Consider the following 25,682-nt stretch of genomic DNA (forward strand, 5'->3'; position numbering starts at 1 on the left):
GAGGCCCTTGACTTTGAAGTGAAACAGACAGCAATGGCAGGGGGTGTGATTTCCTCTTTTACAAATACACCCCCTGCTCTGAGCCTTTGTTCTTGCTAGCATGTGGCACATCCCCTGTGCTGTTGCCACAGCTGTACAAAACATCACAGTGCACACACACACACACACACACACACACACACACACACACACACACACACACACACACACACACACACACACACACACACACACACACACACACACACACCTTTCTAAAGCAGATATTAGCAATGACTTTAAATTGGATCTCAAGTTTTAGAGTTTAAGCCCTTAGCATCATTTAGAATCAAGTCATGTTTCATTACACAACATTATGCAGCCTTGATGGCTACGTTACCTCATTCTTGCTCACTTGGAACTAAGGTTGGCTAGACAGCATCAGTGGCACTGCACGCCAACCTTTTTTACAAACAATGCTTTCACACAGTTGTGTCTTGACTTTATGTTTCCTTCTGCACAGGTCTGTCCCTTCACAGGCGTTGTTGTGTAGTTGTTTTTATTCTTCACCCATATTACAACTGAACATGTTCTTCGACTCCTTGTATGGCATTCCCATTTCGCTTTATTCTTGATGAAATTGTGATAGGTAGAGGATGATGGGCTTTTGTGGTATATAGGCCATGGTAGTGGAAAAAAAAACTCGAGTCTTATGTGAAGGAACATTTGAACTAGTACTTGTTTGCTCTATGTGGGAAGCAGGTTGATAGGATATCCAAAATGTAGGGTACTATTCCTCCGTAAGTGGCTGTAATAGCAACCAGCTGTGAACTTGCTGTGTGTGTGTATGTATGTGTGTGTGTTTGTCTTTGTGTGCTTAGGCATACAAAATACAGCATGTTAAGATTTAAGGGCAGCAAGAGGCAAATCTAGACACTTGGCTTACTGGGTAGAACACCATAAAAGGTAAAAATGGAAAACTCTAGTGAAGGTTTTTTTAAAGGGTTTTCACTAGTCTCAGATTTAGCACTACATTGATAAGATCTTCTTAAAAAATGCTGTTTTCCTTGCGACCAACAGCGTTTATCTCTCCTTGTCTGGAGTGTTATTTAATCTTTAATCTTTGGGGCCAGCATTACTTCCCTTTATTGTGGTTCTTATCACCACCTTGCTGTGCAACTGTCTGGATCAAGAAAGAATGTTGTGTCTGTGTGCAAAGTAAAGGGGGATGTTTGCATGTATGTGTGTGTGCGTGCTTGTATGTCCCACAAATGTGTATATGTAATGCTGGGATACTGTCTGTCCACTGCAAGTGTGCATCCGTTTTCATTTGCGTCCCACATCTGATTCTATGTAACCCTTACCCTCGCCAGTGGCCTGTGGGTCTGTAATAGGCAGTAATTGGTCCCAGATTGTTTTTGAGGTTTGTGTATCTGCTAGCAACTTTTGGTTAACCGAGCCACTTGCTCAGAAACTTTGATTACAGGTCTGCTATTTGGAAAAGTGGTTAGAAAACCTCAGTTCTTTATAAAAGCTACCAGTTTCTATCAGCCCAGCTTATGTCAGGAGTCTGATTGCCACATAACTTCTGTTTACATTAAAGATGACTTGATACCCTTTTGTGCATTTCCGAAACCAGTAAAGATGCTACAGTTTTGACATTCTGTTGATATCATTTTTCTTTCTCTGCTTAAGCTTTTTTTCATATATATATTCAACTTGTATGTCTCAGTTATTGTCTAGTAAATTGATACACTTGAGCCTGGGCCGCCACTTTATGTAGTCCAGAGTTTACCAGTGTGCTGTCAGATGTAGTATGACACAATACATGTTTGTGCTCCTGTCAGCTACAAAACTCACTGCACGGTTTCCCAATGAATCCACTAACATACATTCATAGACGTGGGACAGCCATTGTTTAGCAGCGTGTTCCGAGACTCGAGGAGTTCCGTTAATCATCGAAACCCACGTTTATAGGGCTGAAAGGTGCTTATATAGCCATTCAATTTCAATGATTTTCTATTATCAGATTGGTGTTTTGTTTTTCCAAGACATTTTCTCACATTTCTTGTATGGATTAACTTGGATGGATGCTCGTTGTTTGTCAAACTTTATCTCTATACCTTTCAGTGATGCTTCTGCAAGTGTATCAGTCCTATGAATCACTTCTTTCACAAAGATATTCTGCAGTATTACCAAAGAGATCTTACATTACGGCAGCTTTATTTCTTTTCCTCTAAACCAAACAACGGCAGCGCAGTATGTGGTTTAGATAGCATGCCGACATTCTGAAGCAAAAGAGGCGTCAACGTGTAGTGTGTGTGCGTGTAGCCCCGCCCTGCTGGCTAGTCCTTACACACAGACTTCGATCCAGTTCTGTTACTAAATCTGCTGCTGGCTTAACAGCGGAACAACTCTATTCCCCTAGTTCATCTTTGTACCTTTTTATATGGAAAAGCAAGCCGGAACAACGGTGCAACATTCCCACTTTAAAGGGCCAGCAAAATAAGTCTGTCCAAGAGATTAAGAAAGGTTAGAGAACATGATGAAATAGAGGGGATTAAAGAGAAGAGAAAGTAGAGCAAAAGGCTTCTCCCTTCCAGCTGTTGGAACCTGGGGTGGAATCTTACAGAGACATGCTAGTTTTCCTTCACTCTTTCTGTGTTCTGCTCAGGAAAATATTGCTGAACAGTCGCTGATACTCTCACACTGTTCAGTCGGGTTATGTGAAGAGCCATTACCTCCCCATGTTAGATTTTGTGTCTACTTGCCAAAGTTAAGATTTAACAAAGATATTTGAAATTCACGACACTGAAAAGGTTTTCCCCATTCTTTTAAATCTGTGCAATATATGACATTATGATATCTTTCTGCTGTATGTACTCAAACTCCTGGTCTGTATGACCGCTCATCCCTCTGTCTCTGTACTCTCTCTCTCTCTCTCTCTCACTCAGGTGGTAATCGCCCCGTCCAGGTGATCATAACTGAATCTGGAAACCAACCCAACTCCCACCCTATTCAGTGGAATGCCCCACAGTCTGCTCACATCACCCAGTACATCCTCAAATGGAGAGTGGTGAGTTTCTCATTGAGCGTTGCAGTCAAAGAAATATTACCACTGAATCTGATGCCGTTGCGAGCCTCTATTGACATATCGAACATTCAACTCCTGTTCTGCATGCTAAGCTTTAAAATATTCTCACATCTCTTTTTTTTTCTTCCATCCTTCATCACATCTTACAGAAAAACACTCATAGCGCATGGAGAGAGGTGATGATCCCTGGCCATCTGAACTCATACACCATCTCTGGTCTGAAGCCTGGCATCACCTACGAGGGTCAGCTCATCAGCGTATTGCGGTTTGGACGCCAAGAGCTCACGCGCTTTGACTTCACCACTAATTATGGATCACGTAAGTTGAGGGAGTTGACAGATCGCTGTGCTGGCCACATCACTCTTTAAGCATATCGATGCTTAAATGTCCTATATTTTAAAAAGTGAGATTTTTACGTTTGTTTGTTTTGTTTTTTCTAAAAAAAAAAGGTCGAGGTGCTATATAAATGCTGTCAAAACACTCAATCCACAGAGAAATGCACAGACCCTATATTAAGAAACTGTGCCTTTAAACGATCCGTCAGGACTTCTCTACTGTTGTGATATTACAACTATTCTATATACAGGTAGAAAGTGCTGCTACAGTGAAGTCATTGTCATTCCCCGGTGCCAATGACAATGACACTGAGAGCACAGATGCGGAAGAGGGATAGACAATAAGAAAAAAATAATGTGTTTTTTGAATATTAAGGCATGTAAACATGTTAAAGTAGAAACTCAAAATACAAGTATGAATTTGAAAATTAGCCTGATAGGGGACCTTTTGCAAAATTTGAAAGATGATATTGAAGACAGGGCACTGGAAATGTGCTGTGAACATCATGAAATGGTAATCTATGATGACCTTTTTCATTTAGTTTGACTCCTTAGATTTGACTTTTATTTAACCAGGAACTCGTCACTGAGATTAAAAAAACCTTTCCCCAGAGTTTCCTAGGCAGTGTTGCCCGTTCTGATCTCGGAGGCAGTAAGTAGCCAACTCTCTATTTCCCATCTCTGCCTTTGTCTGTTCCTCCTGTAGTGGCGACATCACAAGGCGAGACCACCCAACCTCCACCTATGGTTGACACCTCAGAGTCGGTGACCGAAATTACCTCAAGCAGCTTTGTCGTCTCCTGGGTTTCCGCCTCCGACACAGTTTCTGGTTTCAGAGTAGAGTATGAGCTCAGTGAGCACGGGCAGGGAACTGGACAACCCCTGGTGCTAGGTGAGTGCAGATATACACATACACAAACTGAACTAAATACATAGACAAAAAGACAGTTGGGTTTCGTATAAATGGCAGCAAACACATTGTGCATTTTGGCCTGATTAAAAATAATGGAAATTTTACCAATACAATACTCATATGTCAGAGATTTAAAGGCCTTTTATTAAGCTGCTTTAAAATGTTTTTATGTATGAAAACCAATCTATTAATACGATCTATTTTTCTCCTATCAGACCTGCCCCACACAGCTACCTCAGTGAACATTAATGAGCTTCTACCTGGAAGGAAGTATACTGTTAATGTATATGAGGTTACAGGTAGCGGAGAGGACAACCTCATCCTTACTACTTCACAAACCACTGGTTAGTAGGCACATACATACACTTTCTCACAGTTTAATTTCCCATATCTCTTCTCTGATGTTCTTTCACATTCTCACAAAAGTATCAGCTGCTAGACTGAAATGTTGTTTTGAATGCCAGACCAGCAAGCAGCCTAATTAACATGTGCCAGGGACTATAAACCAAATGATCCAGTAAAATGTGGCGGTTGTAATTTTTCTTCTCACACTAACACCCCATTCGTTCCATAGCACCCGATGCTCCTGTTGAGCATGAAGTTGAGGAGGTGGGAGAAACTTCCATGGTAATCAGCTGGGAAAGACCCCTGGCTCCCATCACTGGTAAGCTATGACATGTTACAGCCAAAATCTATCACAGTTCTGTTGCTAATATGAACCCCTGCCTTTTCAAAATGAACCGTATGATCTCTTCCTCCGCAAAGGCTATCGTGTCGTCTACACACCATCATTAGAAGGTGAAAGCACGGAGCTGACTCTCCCTGACACGGCAACATCTGTCACTCTAAGTGACCTTCTACCTGGGAAGTTGTACAACATCAGTATCTACGCTGTGGAGGACAGCCTGGAGAGTGAGCCTATCTTTGTGCAGGTCAACACTGCTGGAGATCCCCTGCCAGGTAAAAGACTGCTTTTACGTGTGCTTGTGCGTGTGTGTGTGTTCCTTAAATGTGTGCATTTTTCTCTTCTGTAAAGTCCACACATGCTTCCATATGTGTATATTCAGGTTTTAGTTGCTGTTTTTGTTTTAATCTCTATCACAAGTTCAAATCTTTGTGTGTTAGTGCAGCCTCTAAAGAGCCACACCTACAAAGGCGTACGGGCTAGAACTCCTCCAGATCCCATGAAACTGATTAGATCAGATAATACGGTAGCAACATACTATGGGGAATTCTGTCACTTGTTGATATTAGCAACCACGACCAAAAATCTGCCTATAAGTTGATTTGATCCTTAAATATCATCACCTGATCCTGTGCCCTCCCTGCTCTGCTGTACGTTCATAAGAATTTGACTTATTACTCTTGTCATAAAGGCACCCTCCAGAATCAACCTGCAAGTCATCCTGTGGTCTATTCACTCATCTATGTAGAATTTTCCAATTCTTTATACTTGAAGTAAAGAGTTTTTCAATGGAAAGTCATTGAGTTCACAGCTGTTGACTGGAGTTATGTAAAACGTTTCAGTCTGCCAGCTAAGCAGATGCTGTAAGTGTGTTAGTCTGAGTGTATGTGTGCTTGTTTGTACTGTCTGTGTGATGGGATAAAGATGCATGACCTAGATGAGTGTGTGCTGCCATCTTCAGACCGACAAGTCAATTCCCCTCTGATCATGTACACTATGACAAATGGACCAAGTCGTACGACAACATTGTCATATGATTGTTTTTAATTCATATTTATAAACTGTGAGAATCTTTAAGCTTCCAGATCAGATGCATCTGATTGAATGTGTAGATTTAAAGCTGCAGTAGGGAACTTTTATTAAAAAAAAAGTTTTTGGCATATTTTCGGAAACTGTCACTATAACCTGACAGCACTACATGAGACAGTCTGTGAAAAAATAAAGTACCTCAGCCTCCTCTTAGTACTCCTAACCACCGCGCCCGAAGGAAAACAACCAATCAGAGCCGAGCTAGTCTTTAACACAGTGTCAGTGACTGCATGTGAACTTTCAAAATAGACAGCGCTGATCAAACATGAATCACTGTACTGCCTATTTCTCCCTTAAAGTGTGTTCCGAAACATATTTTCTGTGTACTGTTTAACTCTAAAAAGAGAGTTTGTGACACTGCTGCCATGATGAATACAGTTGAGCCAAAACCGAGCACCGGCTAACTGGCCTGAGCAAACTTTCTCATTTTACAGCTAAACTCCTCAAATCTGATTGATTGTTCTTCTTCGGTTGCACCATATGCAGCACCAGGTGGAGGCAGAGGAACATGATCACACATTATCTGTCTGATATACCACTGTAATGACATGGTGACATTTAAAGCAAATGTGATAAAAAAGCATATTTTTATGAAATTATTTAATTCAGCTCTAAAGTTCAAATAATCTGAACTGATTTGAATACAGTAGCAATTAGAGAGATGTATAAGACCCAAAGAAGCACTGCCACATGTTCTGGTGCCAGGTCTTTGCCCATAGGAAACCTATGAATAAATCAAAGTACTATAGTGGAGTTACTTTAAACTTTCCATCTGCACTTTAGTATATCAAAGTTCAGAATGACAAAAGGCTCATTGTCAAAACATCTAAATCATCTTTACTGCCTTTTACTATTTCAAGATGTTGGAGTGTGTGCGCCATCCAGGCTGTTCAAAATATGAAGCAGTTTAATAATAATACACCTTTTATGATTAAGAACCAATGTGGGCTTTGATCATCTGCAACATAAAAGCAAATGCATTGAATGACGTATCAAAGAGTTATTTTTTTGTGTTTTTCATCTGCAGGATAAAAACACAGCCATGAGGTCATGGAATTGAATTTCCACATCCCTTACCTTGTTTAGCAGATAATATTTCAAATATGACCCAATGAGTTCTCCATTTTATTGTCTGTTTAAGGTGGCAAGAGTCATCAATTTAAATAATGTGAGTAGTTCTTTCATCTAAATGGATATTAAAGAATTTGAATGGTATTTTTTCTCCTGTCCACAGAAGAAGTTTCCTCTCCAACAGACCTACAGTTCTTTGAGGTGTCGGATAAAAAAATCGTTCTGACGTGGTCGGGCCCAGCCAGTGAAGTCTCAGGTTACCGGGTCACATCTGTCCCTGTCGATGAGTCTGGTTCCCCACAGAGGGAGATGACTCTGCCTGTCAGTCAAAACTCCTACATTGAAGTGCCCCACCTACAGCCTGGAACACTGTACCGCTTCAGCATCTACACCATTCACAATGGAGAGGAAAGTTTACCTCTTATTGGGGAGCAGACAACAAGTGAGTATGACAGGTGCCCTCAGGGCTTCGGGGGAATGACTCTACATAGAAATTCAGTTTATTTTCACATCAAAAAAATTCATTAAAACTCTGTAAGGTTGGAAAAACATCTTGTAATGTATGGTGTGCTTTAAATGTTTGTCTGTAATGTGTATATAGATAAAACCTGTGAAACCTCTGGATTGGATCCTTAAAATCTTTAATTTATTATTATTTTAAATCAAACTCTCAACATTTAACAGTGTTTCTTGATGTCTCTCTTTTCAGAGCCTGATGCTCCCACAGACATCCATTTCACCAACGTGACCGAGGACAGTGCTGTGATGTTGTGGTTCGCCCCTCGTGCCAAAATCACTGGCTACCGTCTCTTCCTCACCATTGAGGGCTCTAACCCCAAGCAGTTGCGACTGCCTGCCCGCCTCTCACAGTACACCCTCCTCAACCTGAAACCTGATACAGAGTACACCGCGACACTACATGCAGAGCAAGATAATACACTGAGTGCAGGAGAGACCGCTGTATTTACCACCGGTGAGTGTCTGATGCATATACCAACCAGTATAAAGCAGTGTGGTCAGTGTGCATATGCTCAAAGGGTGCACATGTTTTGTCCAGATTAAGGTTGACTGACTCTATTTGACAAACTGAGGGTAGGTTTTATTATTTAGTGATTTTCTATGTATCAAAAAATACTTTTATTGCATTAAATATATAAATTAGCTCACAAAATGTTCAGTATGTTTACACAAATTTGTAATTATTATTATTTTCTCTATATACACCCAGTACTAGAAAAAGAAAAGGGGAGTAAGGCACTAATAACTGTAGTTCTAAAAAGTAGAATAGGATAATTAAAATAATGTAACATGTTTCATGTAGAATACCAGTACAAAATCTTGGCAACGGTCAGTTAATAATAAATCCCAAAATATTAGTAATGGTTTCAGCCTTGTAATAACAAGATTGGTCATTTAAGATGAGTAGAGGACACTTGTGATATTCAAAACAGTTCAGAATCAGAATCAGAATCAGAAAACCTTTAATGTCCCGCAGACGGGGAAATTCTTGTGTCACAGCAGCAACAGAATATGACAAAATAAGATAAAAAAATAGAAAAAATAAGCAATAAAGTTAAATTTAAAAGGGAAGAAATGGAAATAGACATATATACATATTCACATGATATAGTGCAGTTGTTCTTGTTTTGTTTGTTTGTAATAATGTAATAATGGAGTTGAGTGGAAAGAAGAGTGCAATCTTCTGAATATACGTGCACTCTATCTAAATCTTCATCTTCATGACACATAAACTGATCACTATACACTTGTACTCTGTGTGTTTATAGACCTGCCAATGGGCAACGCTCCTCACTTCAGCACTGATGTGACGGACACCTCCATTGTAATCTCCTGGACTCCAGTTCCCCGCATTGGATACAAGGTACACTTACTGCAAATACATGACATACAAAGGGTTTTTATACCGAGCCACAACCATACGTCTCATGTCTGTCCCTTTTTTTTAAATGAACGACTGTATTGTATGATTGGGCTAAGATGATAAAGGGTTCTTTCCATTCCAGTTATTCCTGGTTTAGTGTAGGCCCCAGTGGAGTTAGATAACATGGGAACTACGGACCTCATGGGTTTGAATCTGATTGGTCAGAATGTCACACCAGAGATGAGAATGTTCTGCTTGTTTCCATGATCTTGGGAAAACATTGACCTCTGATCTTTACCTCCTGTACCCCTAATCCATGTCTTGCTCTCTGCTGTCTCTCTCACACTGTGTGCATTTATCTTTCAGTTGACAGTACGCCCAAGTCAAGGCGGAGAGGCCCCCAGAGATGTGACCTCTGACTCAGGAAGCATATATGTTTCTGGCCTGACTCCAGGAGTCGAGTACACCTACAGTGTCCAGCCAGTTATAAACGGCCATGAGCAGGGAACCCCAGTCACACGCCGTGTTGTCACACGTAAGAATAAACCCATGAATATTATTCTTGTCATTTCCATGTATTGCACACTGTTTTCTTTGTTCCCCCAGTGTCTCTGCTTTGTGAATCGTTTACACTAACTTTTCTATTTTTCTTCTTTGTCTCCAGCTCTGTCTCCTCCTACTGATCTCAACCTGGAGTCTAACCCAGGCACCGGAGAGCTCACAGTCCAGTGGAACGGGGCCAGTACACCAGGTACACGCACGCACACGCACGAACGCACGCACGCACGCACGCACGCACGCACGCACACACACACGCACGCACGCACACACACACACACACACACACACACACACTAAACAATACTAATAATCAGAGTACTAGTATGCCTAGGTATGATTTTTTTGATGAAATTCATTAAAGGTTGATTGATCTCGATTGATTTTGTTCATTTATTTATTTGTCAGTGCGCTAATAATCTCTGAAGACATTGCTAATCGAATTCTCTTGAAACAACTGTTTGCTGTGACATTTTTTTTTAATTTCATTGAAATAAAAATGTAATACCGTTTAGGCATTTTTTTTCAGCATTTAATAGGGTGTTGCAGCAATTACATATTTTTGTTGGCCAACCCAGTTAAGTTAAGATGAACAGCCAATTAGATTTTTCCATTGGATTTTGGATAATTAAAGAATTTTAGCTCTTTTAGAAAAATTATAGCTTATGTTTTGTTCAACACGATTATCTTGTTTTTTTTAGCCAATATCGGGCTATAAACCAACTACGTCACAGTCACATGATTATGTCAGCACCACTGGATTCCAGCTGATTTCACATGTTTGATGTGATGATGTTTAATGTCCCAGACAGACTCTTTATTCTCATTTAGCCACTTGTTAGCAAACACCTTTTTTAAGACACTTAAAATCTTCAAAATGTACTCTTAAACTTGTGTTAACCACAGACCTTATTTCAGGCATCTAACCGCAAACCCATTCAAAAAGTCCAAGACGAGGAACTCTTGGAACTTTTTTTCTTGTGTTTTTTTTTTTATTTCCCACCCCATGCAAATCTTCCTTCTTTTTTTCTCACCCTCCAAGACATCACCGGCTACAGAGTGACATGCACTCCCACCAATGGGCAGCAAGGAAACAGTTTAGAGGAGTTTGTGAAGGCAGGTCAGAACTCCTGCACCCTGGATAATCTCAGTCCAGGAGTGCAATACAACATCAGTGTTGTTACTGTTAAGGATGATATGGCGAGCACTCCTATATCAACTACCATTACACCAGGTGAGTGAGAGGTCAACTTCAAACCCTGAGGGTTTAAATGGGTTTTTGAATCTGGGGTGATTCTCATCATAATTTTTTGTGAAGACAGATATTGAGCAACCTGTCCCTATTTTTTAATTAACATGTGTTGAAAGTTAATATAATTAACACATTAGCTTTCAACATTTAACAGATACTAGCTCTGCTCTGTTAGCATCATTGCTCTAACGTAGCACCAGACAAACAGCATGGGAACTGTTTTAAAACACTAATGTTATATTACCTGTGTATATATTAAGAATTTCCAATGGAGACACTTCATTGAATAACAAATGAAGCATCACTAGATAATAATATATACCGGTATGCATTAGTTCTTCCATTGGTGCGATATGTTGAATATCTCACCCTACTGGAAGCTGACAGTTTCAGTTGCTCACCTTGACCACTGCTCCTGTCTTTTTGTCTGTTGGTTTCCTCCTCTTTGTATCCAACCGCTTCCCTCTTCTTCTGCCTTTGCCCCTTTTTTGTTCTGTGTTTTCGTTGTCTTCTCTTTTTTTTCTTCCCCTCCATACCCCTTCCCTCCAATCCTCTCTCCACATACACAGAAGTCCCACAGCTGACAGACCTAACCTTCAAGGACGTGAGTGACACCACCATCAGTCTCCGCTGGTCACCGCTCAACACCACAGCCGTCACTGGTTACAGGATCACGGTGGTGGCGGCCGGCGAAAGTGTACCCATCTTTGAAGACTTTGTCCTGCCAACAACTGGCCAATATACTGTCTATGGACTGGAACCTGGTATCGACTATGACATTAGTGTGATCACTGTGACGGAGACCGGCGAGAGTGAGCCCTCTACAGTCACTCAGCAGACCTGTAAGATCCATTATTAGCATTACATTTTCTTATTGGCAGGGCCATTCAGTTATAAATAAGAATTCCATACAAAGCTATCCTGAATGCAGATAGGTAGTTTGACTTGCCTGCGAGGGTGTCACAAATCTCATTGTGTGTGCTTGGTTACATAATAAAGTTCTTATTAAGTCTAAGACACAGTTCTTCAAAGCAAACCTTTTAAGTTGCTGATTTAATTTCACAGCATGCTGTGTTGTCAGTTAAATAATCGTGTGTGTGTGTGTGTGTGTGTGGACCATCTGGTTTTAGTTGCAGGGTTTAATCATACTGAGGCTCATTTTGCCCCCTAATGCAAACACCTCTTGTTATCTCACTTTTAAGATGTCGTAAAACTTCAGATGGATTTACACTGACACACACATAAAACACTTTAAATACGGTAAATGATTTTGTGAATACTTTTCTCTTTTAGGCCCTGTTTAGATGAAGACGATCTAGAAAGGAAAAGCAAAAGTGCCGTTGCATTCTCACTTTTTATTCCGCATTTAGACGAGCATCTTTGGGGGAAATCTGCGTGCATATGGTGACGCAACACCTAGAACTAGTGTAGATACTAGCTTCTACTTCTCTCCCTAATAACGGAGAAGCACGTATAGTGTGACGGGGATCTGCAGCCTCCCACCGCCTCGGCTCCCACCCAGGCAACTTGTTGTTTACCTGTGCTCTGCACATTGATGTTGCGTAAAAACACGTACGTGTCGTGAGCCAGCATTAGAAGATCAGAGCACACTTTTGCGTTTTTATCCCTTTACATAGAAACGCAACAATGGAGCGTTAATAAGATTTCCACTCTGGAGGTTGGTTTCACTTTTTGGGGTTTTAAGCCCCCAAAACGCTGTCACCGTCTAAACGAAATGCACATCTGATAAAATATTTTGTCGTTTTTCACGTGCGTGTTGTCGTGCAAACAGGGCCTTAATCTTTTCATTATTCCTGTTTCTCTTTCTTTATATCTATTTTCTCACCTTATCACTCTTTCAAAGAATTAATACAATTCTCTGCCCAACTTTTATTAGATCATTTACAAATTTTGTAAATGTACCCTTTTGAATACGTTCTGAATTCTTTCTTTTCAATAGCTGTACCCGCTCCCACTGATTTGGGCTTTGGCCAGGTTGGGCCAGACAGTATGGAAGTCACCTGGGTTGCTCCCCGTGTCCCAAATACTGCTGACATCAACAGCTTCCTCATCAGGTACGACAAGAAACATAACATGTTAACACTAAGTGTTTATTAATTTCTGATTCCCTTACCCTCATGGCACATTGATTTTAATACACCCACATGTAAAAACCACAACACAAATGACTCATCGTTGTTTGTCTCCTTATTTTTCAGGTATCATCCTATTGACGATGAAGATGACATTACAGAAACCAGCGCAGGCCAGAGTAACAACGTGGTGCTACGGAGTAAGTTCGAGCAAACACAAAGAATACACAACACGCAGTCACACAAAAGACCACATTGGTATTCATGTCTTTTTCGCTGTCCACAGACCTGCTGCCTAACACAGAGTATCTGGTGAGCGTGGTGTGTGTGTATGAGCAGAGAGAGAGCTCACCGCTTGTCGGCACCCAGAAAACAGGTGAGCCTAACATGATCCAATTTAACAGCAGGGGTGAAAAAGTGGGTATCAAAAAGCAAATGAGCTTCTTTGCCAGGGCACAGATGCTAGAAATATAGAAAAGTCTTGCCTTTCCTGATGTAAAGATTTTTTTTGTTTGTCCTGGATGTTGACGCACCCTTCTCTGTATCCCCCAAACTGTTTCAGCTTTGGATTCACCAGTTGGCCTGCGTTTCTCTGAGATCTTCACCAACTCCTTTACCATCCACTGGCTCGCTCCCCAGAGCAAAATCACCGGTTACCGCATGCGTTACCAGATGGTCAGTGGCGGGAGGACCAAGGACGAGAGGCTGCCCCCATCCAGGAACCACTTCACCCTGACAGGACTCAATGCAGACACAGAGTACCTGGTCAACATCTACTCAGTGAGCGGGACCAAAGAGAGCCTGCCGCTCAGTGGGAAACAGAAGACAAGTATGACATCCTGATTTAATGCATTTTCTCCAGTTACTAACCATCTTTTCATTATGTTGTTTATTTATTTGTTTCTGGCTCTTCACTCTCTCTCCAGTCTCTGACGCACCCACAGACCTAGAAGTGCTAGACTCCTCCCCCACCAGCATCACCGTCCGCTGGGATGCACCACCTGTCACTGTGCGCTACTACAGGATCACCCATGGAGAAAGTGGTGAGCCAGTAGTAACTGAGATGAAAAATACTGTTATCATACAGTTTTGATTAATTCATTTCATCAGTCTGTTAGGTATTCAAATATTGGTTTCTCTAACATTTATCACACTATTATTATTCACCCAGGAGGTCACAGTAATCCTAAGGAGTTCACAGTGCCTGGCTCTCAGTCCACTGCCACAATCTCTAACCTGAAGCCTGGTACTGACTACACTGTCACTGTCTACGCTGTGACGGGTAGAGGAGACAGCCCTGCTTCCAGCACTCCAATCTATGTCATGCACAAGACAGGTACCCGCACACACATACACTCCCAGAAACAAAACAGTCCCCCATTTTTAGTAATTATCCTGCCTCATCATGTTTCCACTCACTTTCTCATCTTCATCTTGCCATCCTCTTGTCCCAGGGGTTGACACTCCCTCTGGAATGGAGGTGATGGACGTGAAAGACAACAGTGTCACAGTGAAGTGGAGCCCTGCCCAGGGCCCAATCAAGGGATACAGAGTCACTGGGGTCCCCAGAAATGGACAGGGCCAGTCTTTCACTGAGGTGGTTGCTCCAGGTATGATGTTTGACCAAACTTCCCAGTATGTAGTGTTTCTCAGAGTGCCAATGGCAACATTACCTTCCTAAATGCAAATGCGCCACTAGTTAGTGACGCTACTGACAGCAGTTGGTCTGCCAGTGGAGGTTGTGACTGCCGATTATGCTGTGTTACATTGAACCAGAAATCGTGAACTTCGAACTTCTAAATCAGGCTTGTAATAAGGACAGAAGTGTAATAGAAATGTGTGTGAGTGTGGATTTAAGAGGGCAACATATAGGCGGCGGACCGGAACTAGAGAGGTGAATGTGTTTCAATAAAATTTACAAAAGAGCAAAAAAGAATGTCAACACACATAGTGACCGTGAACCTGATTGAGAGTTCAGAAAGAACAGGCTCGTCTGCAGTTACATCTTACCACCAAGGAGGCTGCTAGAAACAAAGTATTTCAAATCTTACAGATTTCGACTATGACTCTTGATTAGATTTAAACTTCTGGCTTCTCACTTTAGGAAACTCTAATGTATCTTTCTTCCATGTTTTTTGAATCCTTTTTCCTTTTGTATTTCAGACCAGACAGAGATTACTTTCTCAGGACTGATGCCCACAGTAGAGTATGTTTTGAGTGTATATGCTCTTGGACAAGATGGAGAGAGCTCTCCAATGGTGGTGAATGCTTTAACAAGTAAGGGTTTACACTTTCTAGTGAGAGATTTGTGAAAGATTTGCCAAACTTTCAGAAATCGAAAGACAATCTGACCCCTTTTCCCTCGTCACCTTTTAGATGTAGACCGTCCCAAGGACCTGACCTTCTCAGACATCGACTCCACGTCACTGCGTATCTCTTGGGACAGTCCTGAGGGAATTGTCACTTCTTACCGGGTCTTGTATTCAAGTTCCGAGGAGGGTGAGAGAGAGCTTCGCCCTGCTCCCCGAGGAGATGCTGAGTCTGCTATTATCTATGGTCTCCAACCCGGCACTGAATATACTGTGAAGGTCATCGCTGTGCATGATGACACAGCCAGCACACCGCTGGTCGGGACACAAGCTACAGGTACACAAGGAAATTAGTTCTAGATGTTATATTTTTGAGGTAAATAATGTGGTACAGATAAGAAAAAACTATTAGAGAAAATTCAGAACCCAAACACAGTTTCTGTATAAAGGACAGTATTCGATGAGTACCTCCCTCTGCCGATACTGTTAGCACTGTCTCCCTGTAACTCTCTTTTTATTTTGTGTTTTTCACCCAGCCATCTCACCCCCCACCAACCTCCAGTTCTCTCAGGTTAGCCCTACCTCATTCACTATGCGCTGGGCTGTGCCAGGTCAGGAAAACCGACTAAGTGGCCTAACGGGCCTCACAGGCTACCGAGTGGTAGTGAACCCAAAGAACAAGAGTGGTCCTACTAAGGAGATCAACTTGGCCCCAGACGCAACACAGGCACACATCTCTGGACTCATGGTGAGTGTGGCTCTGTGAGTCTTAATGAAGGATAATTGTACTTTTAAGGCTGTTTTCTTACCTTCCAGATACCCATTGGTGTTCATTTATGTTATTAGAGTATTAATGGACCTGCAGAGATGTCTATCTAGTAAATGTTGTCCCTTTTGGATCTCTTGCAATAATAGCAACAAAAGAAAAGTGCATTGTGTTCACAGATCTTTAACTGTGGGGGTGACACGTGTACAAACAGTTATGATAACTGGTAATTGCAGCCAGTATACTTAAACTCAGTCCTGTGGAGACCGCATAACACTGTGAGAGACTGAAGTCTCTTTCTCATTTTCTCCATCTCCCTTCTTAGGTTGCAACTGTGTATGAAGTCCATGTTTATGCCTTGAAAAACTCTCTGACCAGCAGGCCAGTCCAAGGAGAGATCACCACTCAGGAGAGTGAGTTTGTTACACAAAAAATGTGAAATTCTGACAAATGAATGCGTTGTTTTGATACTTTAAAACAGAGAGGGGCATTCTTGTTATGGTACTCACTTCTGGTTTTGTTCCTTCTCACCCTTAATTTTCTGTCTTTTCTCATCTCCCTCAAGATATCAGCCCCCCTCGTCGTGTACGTATCGCTGACGTGAATGACTCTTCCATCAGCCTGACCTGGCGCTCCAAGACAGAAACCATCTCTGGCTTCCTGGTTGAGGCCACTCCAACCATCTCCTCTACAGGCTACATACCCATTCAAAGGACCATTGGTTCTGACTCACGCTCATTCACTATTTCAGGTACTTGGATAAGATATGCATATATCTACTAGAATTGACATACACAAAGATATGGTCTTACCCACCACTGTAGGAATGATCTAAAATTGCATATACACTGGAGTTGAGATAAAAATTAGGTAACATTATTAATACTTGATTTTTCTGAAATACTGTTATTTTTTATTGTTCAGAATTTGATAGAATATCCGCTGTCTATATCACTGCTCTACTAGCATGTTTTTTTTAAATAAACAAGGTACTTCAACAAAAACTTTTATTTTATGAAAAAAACAGTGAGCCAAATTAGAGAACAGTAACCACTATGTCAGAAGAGAAGATTTAAAAAATATTTTCTTAGGTCTATAGGATTAAAAAAAGAATAGGAAGTGTAGAGGCCACAGCTTTGAATGACTTCAGCACATCTGAGCCCACAGGACATCACTAGTTTCTCACACTGCTCTGGTTTGATCTTGGTCCATTCTTCTTTAGTCTCTTCCACAGTTTGGTAACTGTAGTGGGTTTCTTAGACATTACTTTGTCGCCAAGGATACACAACATTTCAGAATAAATCAAGTATTAATACATTTTAATCTAATTTTGATCTCCAGCGTTGTATAATGAAATCGTAACACCAGATTCTTAGTTGCACACAATTCTAATCTGTCACTGTATCTTCACTTCAGGTCTGGAGCCGGGAACCAGTTACAAGATCAACATCTATACACTCAAAGGGAATGGACGCAGTGCACCTCTCACCCTCACTGCCACCACAGGTAACCATTCATCTCTATCCGACAGTGTCATGTAAGAGTAATACATTCCTTTGAGTGTTCAATGTTACATCTTTGCCATAGTGGCAAAAAAGACATGTTGTGTTTACACTATATATATATATATATATATATATGAATTATAATAATTGTAACAACGGAAGACTTCATCAACATTGAATACATTCTAGTAATTATACAGAAAAATTAAGCTTTGTCCTATGATGACATAATTAAGTCAGCTTAAAATTTTAACCTCTTTTTTAGTTTTCAGCTTGTAAACCATTACTCAATGCTGAACAGAGAATTCTGTACATACAAATCAGTATTTTGGTAATTTGCAGACGTTATTTTATGCTTCAGTATTAGATGTAGTTAGTATGACTGTTGTTGTCGCTGTTTATCCAAACATCTTGCTCAAAATGACATTAGTTGAGTATTTACATACTTCTTTGTCCCTTCCAGCCAAACCGGTGGTCATACCACCCACAAGTATCCGCTTCACCTCCCTGAACCCTAACAGCATCTCTTTCACCTGGGAGCCATCACGCAGTCCAGGGGTTACAGGTTATTATGTCACCTACGAGGAGGCCGGAGGTTTGCCTCGAGAGGTTATCCCTAGGCCCAACGCAGGCCAGAGCTACGCCATTGTCAGTGGTGAGTGTGGAGCATGAGATTTATTCTACACACACAAATTTAAAAAATACATTGACACATGTTCATAACTCATTGTGCATCTGGTCACAGGTCTGAAACCAGGAACAGAATACGTCATTAGGATTGTCGCGCTACAGAATGCTTTGAGAAGCACACCTCTAGTGGGCAAAGCCAGAACCCGTAAGTACACCTATCATCCACCTGCTAGTATGAATGGCCCGTGCAAACTTTGGATCTTTAACTTTACTTTTCTCTTTTATTGAAGTGAAGCTTGCTCCTATGTTAAAAGATTTAAGACATTGAGACAATGCCAAAAGTCGGTTCAACATTCAGCTGTCATTTATGAGAAACACGACAGTAGACATTTTTATTGCAAAGACAAAAAAACATATCTCTATCATCCTTTTAGCTTAGATTATGCTATTCTAGTATTGCATACAACTGCTGCTGTAGAATAATACAACAAGCTGCTATTAAGTCTTCCTACAAAAGTGTTCATAAAACTATAAAATACGACATTATGGGCTCTTTTTATATTACCCATTGTAAGAAATTGTGCCAAGAATGGCACTAATTAGGTGAGGTAATCTTGTGTTTATGCTTATTTGTCATAATTGTTGTAATGGACAACTTCGCTTACAGAAACTTTTCCCCTTTGACTTGTTTTTAACTACATCAGAAAGTTAAGCCATAACAGCACTAATTATTTCTGTGGGCAAAAGCATTGTAAAAGTAACAGGTATTAAGTAATAATTGCCACATATTAACAATTATCAATGTTTGAAAGCTATGCTCTGCTGCCCTCTGCTGGCTTTCTCTGCTATTGTAGAATTACATCATACGTATAGCCCTTGATATTGATTGTCACATACAGTATATCCTTCCATGCTGATGAATGCAAACTATTCAGAGCAAAATTTCAGTATTGGTTAGCACCACCTAAAAGGGCTTTATCAACATAACTTATACTAGGGTCAAATATAAACCTCACCATACATCAGTCTTCTGGTGGGCTTGTATAGATCCACCAGATACATTTACCCTCAAAATATTTACAATGTTTTGGTTTTGCTAAAATGTAAAAAACAATGTAATAACTGACCGTGAAATGTTTTTTTTGTGTGTATTGTATTATCAGAGACGGGCAGGTTAATGGCTTTCCTGTTGTTTAAGGAGCACAGTGGAAACAAAACCATCTTGTGTTTTTTACATGCTAAAAGTTCTGCTAGTGGATTTGCCCTGCCTGATTTTAACAGTTAGCATTCATATGTCTCTTGTCCAATCAGAACCAGCCCTAGATCATCAGCTATTGGTCCCGGAGCTGCCACAGCTTCCTGTTCCTCACCGACCCACCAGTGACATCCTGGATGTTCCAGAGCCCTTCGATGACAAGATGTAAGAGCCTGCATAATAATACTGAAATTATTAATTGAGCATAAAAATGGGAAAGGTAAACTTTCCACTGTCTTTTTATTCATTATTTCCCCCATTGGCATCTCCTGTTCTTATTCTTTCCTCATCCCTCTCTTTTTCTGCATCCAGTTTTGATACCAACCACGTTCACTTGGCCGGTACCGGTGGCCAGAACCAACCAGGCCAGCAGGGCCAGCACATCTATACAGAGTACCAGAGCTTAGGCCCTAATAATGGACTTCATGGTCCCTTCAGTGGACCCAGAGAAGGCCAGAGACCGACTCTCAGAGAACCTCTGATCTACATTCCTGTAGCAGGCCCTGATGGAAACAGAGTACCATTAGTCAAGGTGTGATATTGTTATAATATTGTTGTGAAAATGTTATATTAATCCACTATCATTTACAATTTTAATATCTTGAATTCAGCATTGTAACAAACACACAACTGTGGTTTAAATCAAAAAGTCTCAGCTGATCTAAATTGGTTCTGTAATGCAGAACTTTAGCTGTCTTTGTTTATATGATATAAATAGATAATTAGTTTTAGTGTATGGTGATTATTTACTTTTTTTCTTTTTCAGAAATACAGACCACAAACGGAAGCTTGATCCTTTAGTTTTTATATAGTCTATGTAACATTCTTGGTGATTTTATGAGCTCATTATACTCTATCTTTACTGTGCATTTGATCCTGTAGGTGAGCGACGGGCCTTTGCCAGGTCTTGCATTCGGTTTCCCCGACAATGAAACAGAGTTCCCCCAAGAAGCGCAGACAATCACAACCATCTCCTGGTCTGGCATCCCTCAGACTTCCGAGTATGAGGTGTCCTGTAATCCTATTACACACTTGGAGGAAAGAGGCTTCCAGGTACACACACACAATCACACACACATACAGACACACACACACACACACACACACACACACACACACACACACACACACACACACACACACACACACACACACACACACACACACACACACACACACACACACACACATACCTGGAGAGGTAAGGACCACTTGTTAACTTTTTCTTCCTCCATATAGATGCGTCTTCCTGGCACCTCCAACAGTGCCACACTGATAGGATTGACATCCGGAGCTTCCTATAACGTCGTAGTAGAGGCCATGAGAGGCGGGGCTAAAGAGAAGGTTTTGGAGGAAGTTGTTACAGTTGGCAATGCTGGTAAAGTAGTCCACACGGACAAAGTGTGCTCAGATTTTTTCTCTTGTACCAAAATTAAGTGTTATATGTTTAAAGTTTAATGAGCATTCTAAGTATACACAAATAATATGCAAAGACTAGTTAATTGTATAATATGAATTGAAGTTGTTTTATAGAGACACGTTATAAATGCTTTTAATAGTGTTTTAATGTGTGTATGATTGATAGATATTGCGTCTGTCACCTGTCTCTGTCAAGGCAAACCACATCAGTTGGTTCTGTTCTTAATATTTATCTTCCATCCCTTAGTTCCAGGTGACATCCCCATTACCACCAACAGGGATGTGTGTTACGACACATTCACACAGACATACCATGAGGTGGGCTCAGAGTGGGAGCGTATGTCTGAGACGGGATTCAAGCTGTGGTGCCGCTGCCTGGGGCTGGGCAGTGGCCATTTTAGGTGTGATTCATCCAGTGAGTGGCTTAATAACCCCATCCCAGCATGCTTTGCAAACACCCAGCAACTCTCCATGGAATCGGAAATCAAATAATTCTATGTGATTTACTCAAGAGGAATTTATAAATCCTTAAACAATGATGATACAGTTTAATGGCCATAGAATTGCACAGTTCTATGCGCAGCAACAACAGGAAGACATGGGCAGTCTTAGCAATATGAATTAAATGATTTACATATTTTCAGATACTATTTTGTACACACATCATGCAGATGATGATTCCTTTGCTGTCTGTAGTCTGCCCATGTTGGTTCTCTGCTCTGCCTCTGTAAACTATGAAAACAGCACAGACAGGAGAAAGCTAAGCTAAGCTAACTGCAGAATGACTCTGTTACTTGTATTGTCCATATAGCTAACATGACAATACAAGAAACTGTTATCCATTTGCCATAAGTTCAAAGTCTATGCATGTGACTGTGAACCAGTAAGACTCACTCAGACTGTCTAACGATGTGATCACGTGTTGTTGAAATCTAAATGTGTTCATGCTCGTTTTTCCGAGATTGTGAATTTAGCTGTGTGAAAATCGGTTTCTGTGAATGTTGTGCATCAGAGGAAAAGTTTGACCTTTGGAATTTTTATTTGGCTGCTCTGAACATTAACCAATGAACTTCTCTAACATGCCCACTTCTCTCCTTTCTCCGTGCTCTCATTCCGTCCTCATGCATATCTCTTCTCCCTACCTTTCTCTTTTCTTTGTCTCTCTCTTGTACTTCATCTCCTCCATCCTTCAGAGTGGTGTCATGACAACAATAACAACTACCGCATCGGCGAGAAGTGGGATCGCCAGGCTGAGAACGGCCACATGATGAGCTGCACCTGCCTGGGCAATGGCAAGGGAGAGTTCAAATGTGAACCCCGTAAGTACAGACTGACTGACACGCATGCACGTACGCATGATTAAAGATCAAAGGATTTAGTCACACTGAACACTACTAATAAGTTGTGTTCAGTGACAGTAACAGAGTAATAGTATGCCTTGGTATGTGTTTTTGACGAAATTCGTTAAAGGTTGATAGATCTTGATCGAGAACGCATTAAACAAAAATGTTATCTTGAATTTGTAACTCTCACCCTCCAGATGAGTCAACATGTTATGACGATGGGAAAATGTACCAGGTGGGAAACCAGTGGCAGAAGGAATACCTGGGCGCCATCTGCACCTGTACCTGCTATGGAGGACAACAGGTATGTAACACTGTGTGCGTGCGTGCGTGCGTGCGTGCGTGCGTGCATGCGTGCGTGCGTGCGTGTGTGCGTGCATGCATGCATGCTTGCATGCTCAATGCTGCTTCATGTATAAAGTTAATGCATTACCATCAGAACTTCATTGTACTTTTTATTCCATGCATTAACCGCCCCCCACTCCCACCTCTTCAGGGCTGGCGTTGTGAGAACTGCAGAAGGCCAGGAGGACAGACTGATGTGGATGCTGACCTCCTTCAACCTGTTCATTCAGATGTCTTTGACCGGTATAGAGAAAATGCTCTACGCAAACTGGTAAGTGTCTGTCTATAAGTTTTACTACTAATTTACTAATTTTATGTTCTAAAATAAAACAACAAAAAAATTAATATTACTATTTAGTCACAAATACCACATAGGGGTGCAAATGTTCAACAAGCCCAAAGTCTGGTTTGTGTTGCGTTTTTTTGGGTCTTGGCGGGCACTCACACTGTCCATCCGTACCGTGCCCAAGCACGTTGCACGGCTAAAGTCTAGTTCGTTTGACCAGTAGCGGCACATTTGCCGGCCACGGACCGTTTGCCGGCCACGGACCGTTTGGGAGAGGTGGGCTTTCGTAAAGCACGTTTGCACGTGTAAGAGCACGAGCGTGCGCACATGTACGAGCACGAGGCCTACGGCGGTTCTGACGTCATTTTATGTGCACCTGTTCGGACATAGAAAAAAGAAGGACGGACCATGCGTGGACATTTAAAACAATGGCGGCGAAAGGTTCACGTTGGTGTGATGCGGAGGTGGAGTGTTTACAGATTTGGTTGGATGAAAAAATTCAAAAACAGTCGGACAAGACGCACAAAAACTCAAAGGTCTATGGAAAGATTTGTAAACAAAGCAATGCATCGCGATGACGTCAATCAATGCGTGTGACGTGTTTACGGCGTCATGACATATAGGCAGCAAGAAGGATTCGTGCGAGGCCCAGGTAGTGTGAGTACAAACAGGCCTGGGCCGCGGGGGGAGAGGGTGGGGGGGGGCAAGTACCTTAAAGCACGGTGCACGGTACGGACGGACACTGTGAGTGCGCCCTTGGTTTGTTTTGTTTGCACATTACAGACAATTATTATTATTATTATGTAAATATATTGTTATTGCCTTTCATCCAGATATTTTACAATATATGAATTATATTATTAGTGTTTCTCCCTCATTACGAAAATAACGTTTTCAATTAAAAGATTAGTAATAAAGGCAGGGAAGGAACCTTTTTTTTGTTTCTGGTTTGTGGAGTGAACAAAGGTTTTGCATCTCTTGGATATAGTTTGTCCTTTTACGGTACGGTTTTGCATCCCTAATATCAACAAGCTGTATATATAACCTACAGGTAACAAACTTGAATTTAATAGGACTTTGTTTCATTTGTTTCCACAATTCAAGTATTATATTCAGCAGGGTTTTTGTGATCTGTTTTTTCTCATTGATTTAAAGGATGTTTTTATAAATCTATCCAAAACTAATAGATCCCAACATCTCTGCCTTTCTCTGCTCCAGAACATCCAGTGTCCAATTGAATGCTTGAGGCCGGAGCTGCTCGCGGACATCCATACCCCCTCAGATTAGAGAAGAGGGGAGTATGAGTAAAGGAGGATGAAGAAGTGAGACCCAACACAGCGTTGCTACCACTTCAAGAAGGAAGCCTTCTCTTGTTTTCACTAAAATAAGACTTCAATCACATTTGTGCCTTAAAGGTTTCCCCCTCACCAGATTTAAGTGCCTTGCCAAGACTTTTCTACACCAGCCTCTGTGCCTTTACAAAGATCTGTCCAACCTTTTACGTTGGTTGTGATCCTTTCTTGTTCAGTAGGAACAAGGATTTCTTTCATATAATGATTTTTGATCTATCAGAGCACAAATCCTGCTGCTTTATCACCTCAAACCTGCCTACCCCAAACACACTGTTGACACACTCACACACACCAGATGCAGTATTTCAGTGTATATTACTGTTGCTTTGGGACCCATTTTTAAGTATTTCCGAACATTCCATGGCAATTCTCTTCCTTTGACTAAGACAAAACAAACCACTCCATATGTGTCTGATTTTATATAAATATGTTCCCTGATAATAATTGTAACCACGTGTGTTACATTCCCCATGATTTTGAGTCTCACTGTGACTAATGTATATTCAGAAAATATTTAGGTAATGATAAAATGCATTAACAAATCAGGAGAGTGTGAGTTTATTACAAAGGAATTACATTTAACCATGCAGTGTTCCCATTGTTGCCCAAAACTTTTACAGCTCCTTTCTCCGCTTGACTGACGTAGATAGACACAATGGTCACAGTCTAATTTAAACAAAATTGCTGAGGGTTTTTACTAACTTGAATCAGCATTCTTTAGGATGAAGGGGATTGTGTACTGCATGTGTCCTGTCCGTCTTTATACTTTTTATTGATGAGCGGAGCAACTGGTCCCTAGGATTTCTCTTTAGATCACAAAATTTGAAAGCAACAAACTTTCCTTAAAAGATAAGCACTGTTACTTTTGAGCTGGTAATAAAAAAAATGTTGCATTGCTATTATTACAGTATAGGCTCCTGAAGTCACCATGTAGATGTGATTCTGTGTTCTATTATGTGGGTATTTTTAAAGTAGGCTACATAAGGTATATCATAGGCACCTATGACATCTATAAAGCAAAAGCTGACCGACCAAAAGTGAAACTGTTAGTTCAAAGATGTATTGTAAAATTCACCATTATTTCCAAGTGAAATGCATTTTAATTACATAAATGTTTGTATTATTTTTTGTTTTGTTTTATCATTGCTTTTATTTATCCCTTTTTATTCAGGCATTTTGTTCAATGCTTTTTTGGGGTGTACACTTTATTTTTGATTAACTTGTTTTTTATATTGTTGGTGCCAAAATCTGAACTACTGTGGACTGAATCTTTTTAATAAACTGAAAAAATACTAACCAAATGTGTCATCAGATTTTTTGCTGGGGTTATTCAGGTAAGAAATGATACACATACTTTTGTGTACCATGACTCAGGTTAGGCTTTTTTAAAGTCTGAGTTGTGTAAACGAATAAAATATTATTTTAAAACTAGACATAAGTTTGGTTTATACGATAGGGTCTACATAAATAAAGAATTTGAGCCCGTTTTCCAGTCCACGACCTCTTGACGGAAGGTCTTCT

General features: G+C 40.8%; 1 protein-coding gene across 2 annotated transcripts in view; it reads left to right on the forward strand.

Moving 5' to 3' along the window:
- The window catches only part of fn1a (fibronectin 1a), a 37,208-nt gene extending 11,761 nt beyond the window's left edge, over positions 1–25,447 (forward strand). For both annotated transcript variants that reach the window (XM_083921253.1, XM_083921254.1), the window contains exons 13-49: positions 2,934–3,055; positions 3,223–3,391; positions 4,115–4,300; positions 4,537–4,665; positions 4,896–4,985; positions 5,087–5,281; positions 7,330–7,608; positions 7,876–8,139; positions 8,954–9,048; positions 9,415–9,583; positions 9,713–9,799; positions 10,649–10,840; positions 11,428–11,700; positions 12,819–12,933; positions 13,078–13,151; positions 13,238–13,327; positions 13,514–13,780; positions 13,878–13,994; positions 14,123–14,287; positions 14,406–14,561; positions 15,115–15,228; positions 15,328–15,597; positions 15,797–16,008; positions 16,352–16,439; positions 16,592–16,777; positions 17,443–17,532; positions 17,995–18,186; positions 18,277–18,366; positions 19,473–19,581; positions 19,729–19,948; positions 20,299–20,469; positions 20,656–20,794; positions 21,083–21,250; positions 22,029–22,154; positions 22,376–22,482; positions 22,675–22,794; positions 24,028–25,447. In XM_083921253.1, the coding sequence (XP_083777379.1) occupies positions 2,934–3,055; positions 3,223–3,391; positions 4,115–4,300; positions 4,537–4,665; positions 4,896–4,985; positions 5,087–5,281; positions 7,330–7,608; positions 7,876–8,139; positions 8,954–9,048; positions 9,415–9,583; positions 9,713–9,799; positions 10,649–10,840; positions 11,428–11,700; positions 12,819–12,933; positions 13,078–13,151; positions 13,238–13,327; positions 13,514–13,780; positions 13,878–13,994; positions 14,123–14,287; positions 14,406–14,561; positions 15,115–15,228; positions 15,328–15,597; positions 15,797–16,008; positions 16,352–16,439; positions 16,592–16,777; positions 17,443–17,532; positions 17,995–18,186; positions 18,277–18,366; positions 19,473–19,581; positions 19,729–19,948; positions 20,299–20,469; positions 20,656–20,794; positions 21,083–21,250; positions 22,029–22,154; positions 22,376–22,482; positions 22,675–22,794; positions 24,028–24,096 (5,705 nt within the window). In that variant the 3' untranslated portion in view covers positions 24,097–25,447. The remainder of the gene's footprint in view (positions 1–2,933; positions 3,056–3,222; positions 3,392–4,114; positions 4,301–4,536; positions 4,666–4,895; positions 4,986–5,086; positions 5,282–7,329; positions 7,609–7,875; positions 8,140–8,953; positions 9,049–9,414; positions 9,584–9,712; positions 9,800–10,648; positions 10,841–11,427; positions 11,701–12,818; positions 12,934–13,077; positions 13,152–13,237; positions 13,328–13,513; positions 13,781–13,877; positions 13,995–14,122; positions 14,288–14,405; positions 14,562–15,114; positions 15,229–15,327; positions 15,598–15,796; positions 16,009–16,351; positions 16,440–16,591; positions 16,778–17,442; positions 17,533–17,994; positions 18,187–18,276; positions 18,367–19,472; positions 19,582–19,728; positions 19,949–20,298; positions 20,470–20,655; positions 20,795–21,082; positions 21,251–22,028; positions 22,155–22,375; positions 22,483–22,674; positions 22,795–24,027) is intronic.
- Positions 25,448–25,682: the final 235 nt, after the last annotated feature.

The sequence above is a fragment of the Echiichthys vipera genome, assembly GCF_963691815.1.
Source record: "Echiichthys vipera genome assembly, chromosome: 10".
Taxonomy (NCBI): domain Eukaryota; kingdom Metazoa; phylum Chordata; class Actinopteri; order Perciformes; family Trachinidae; genus Echiichthys; species Echiichthys vipera.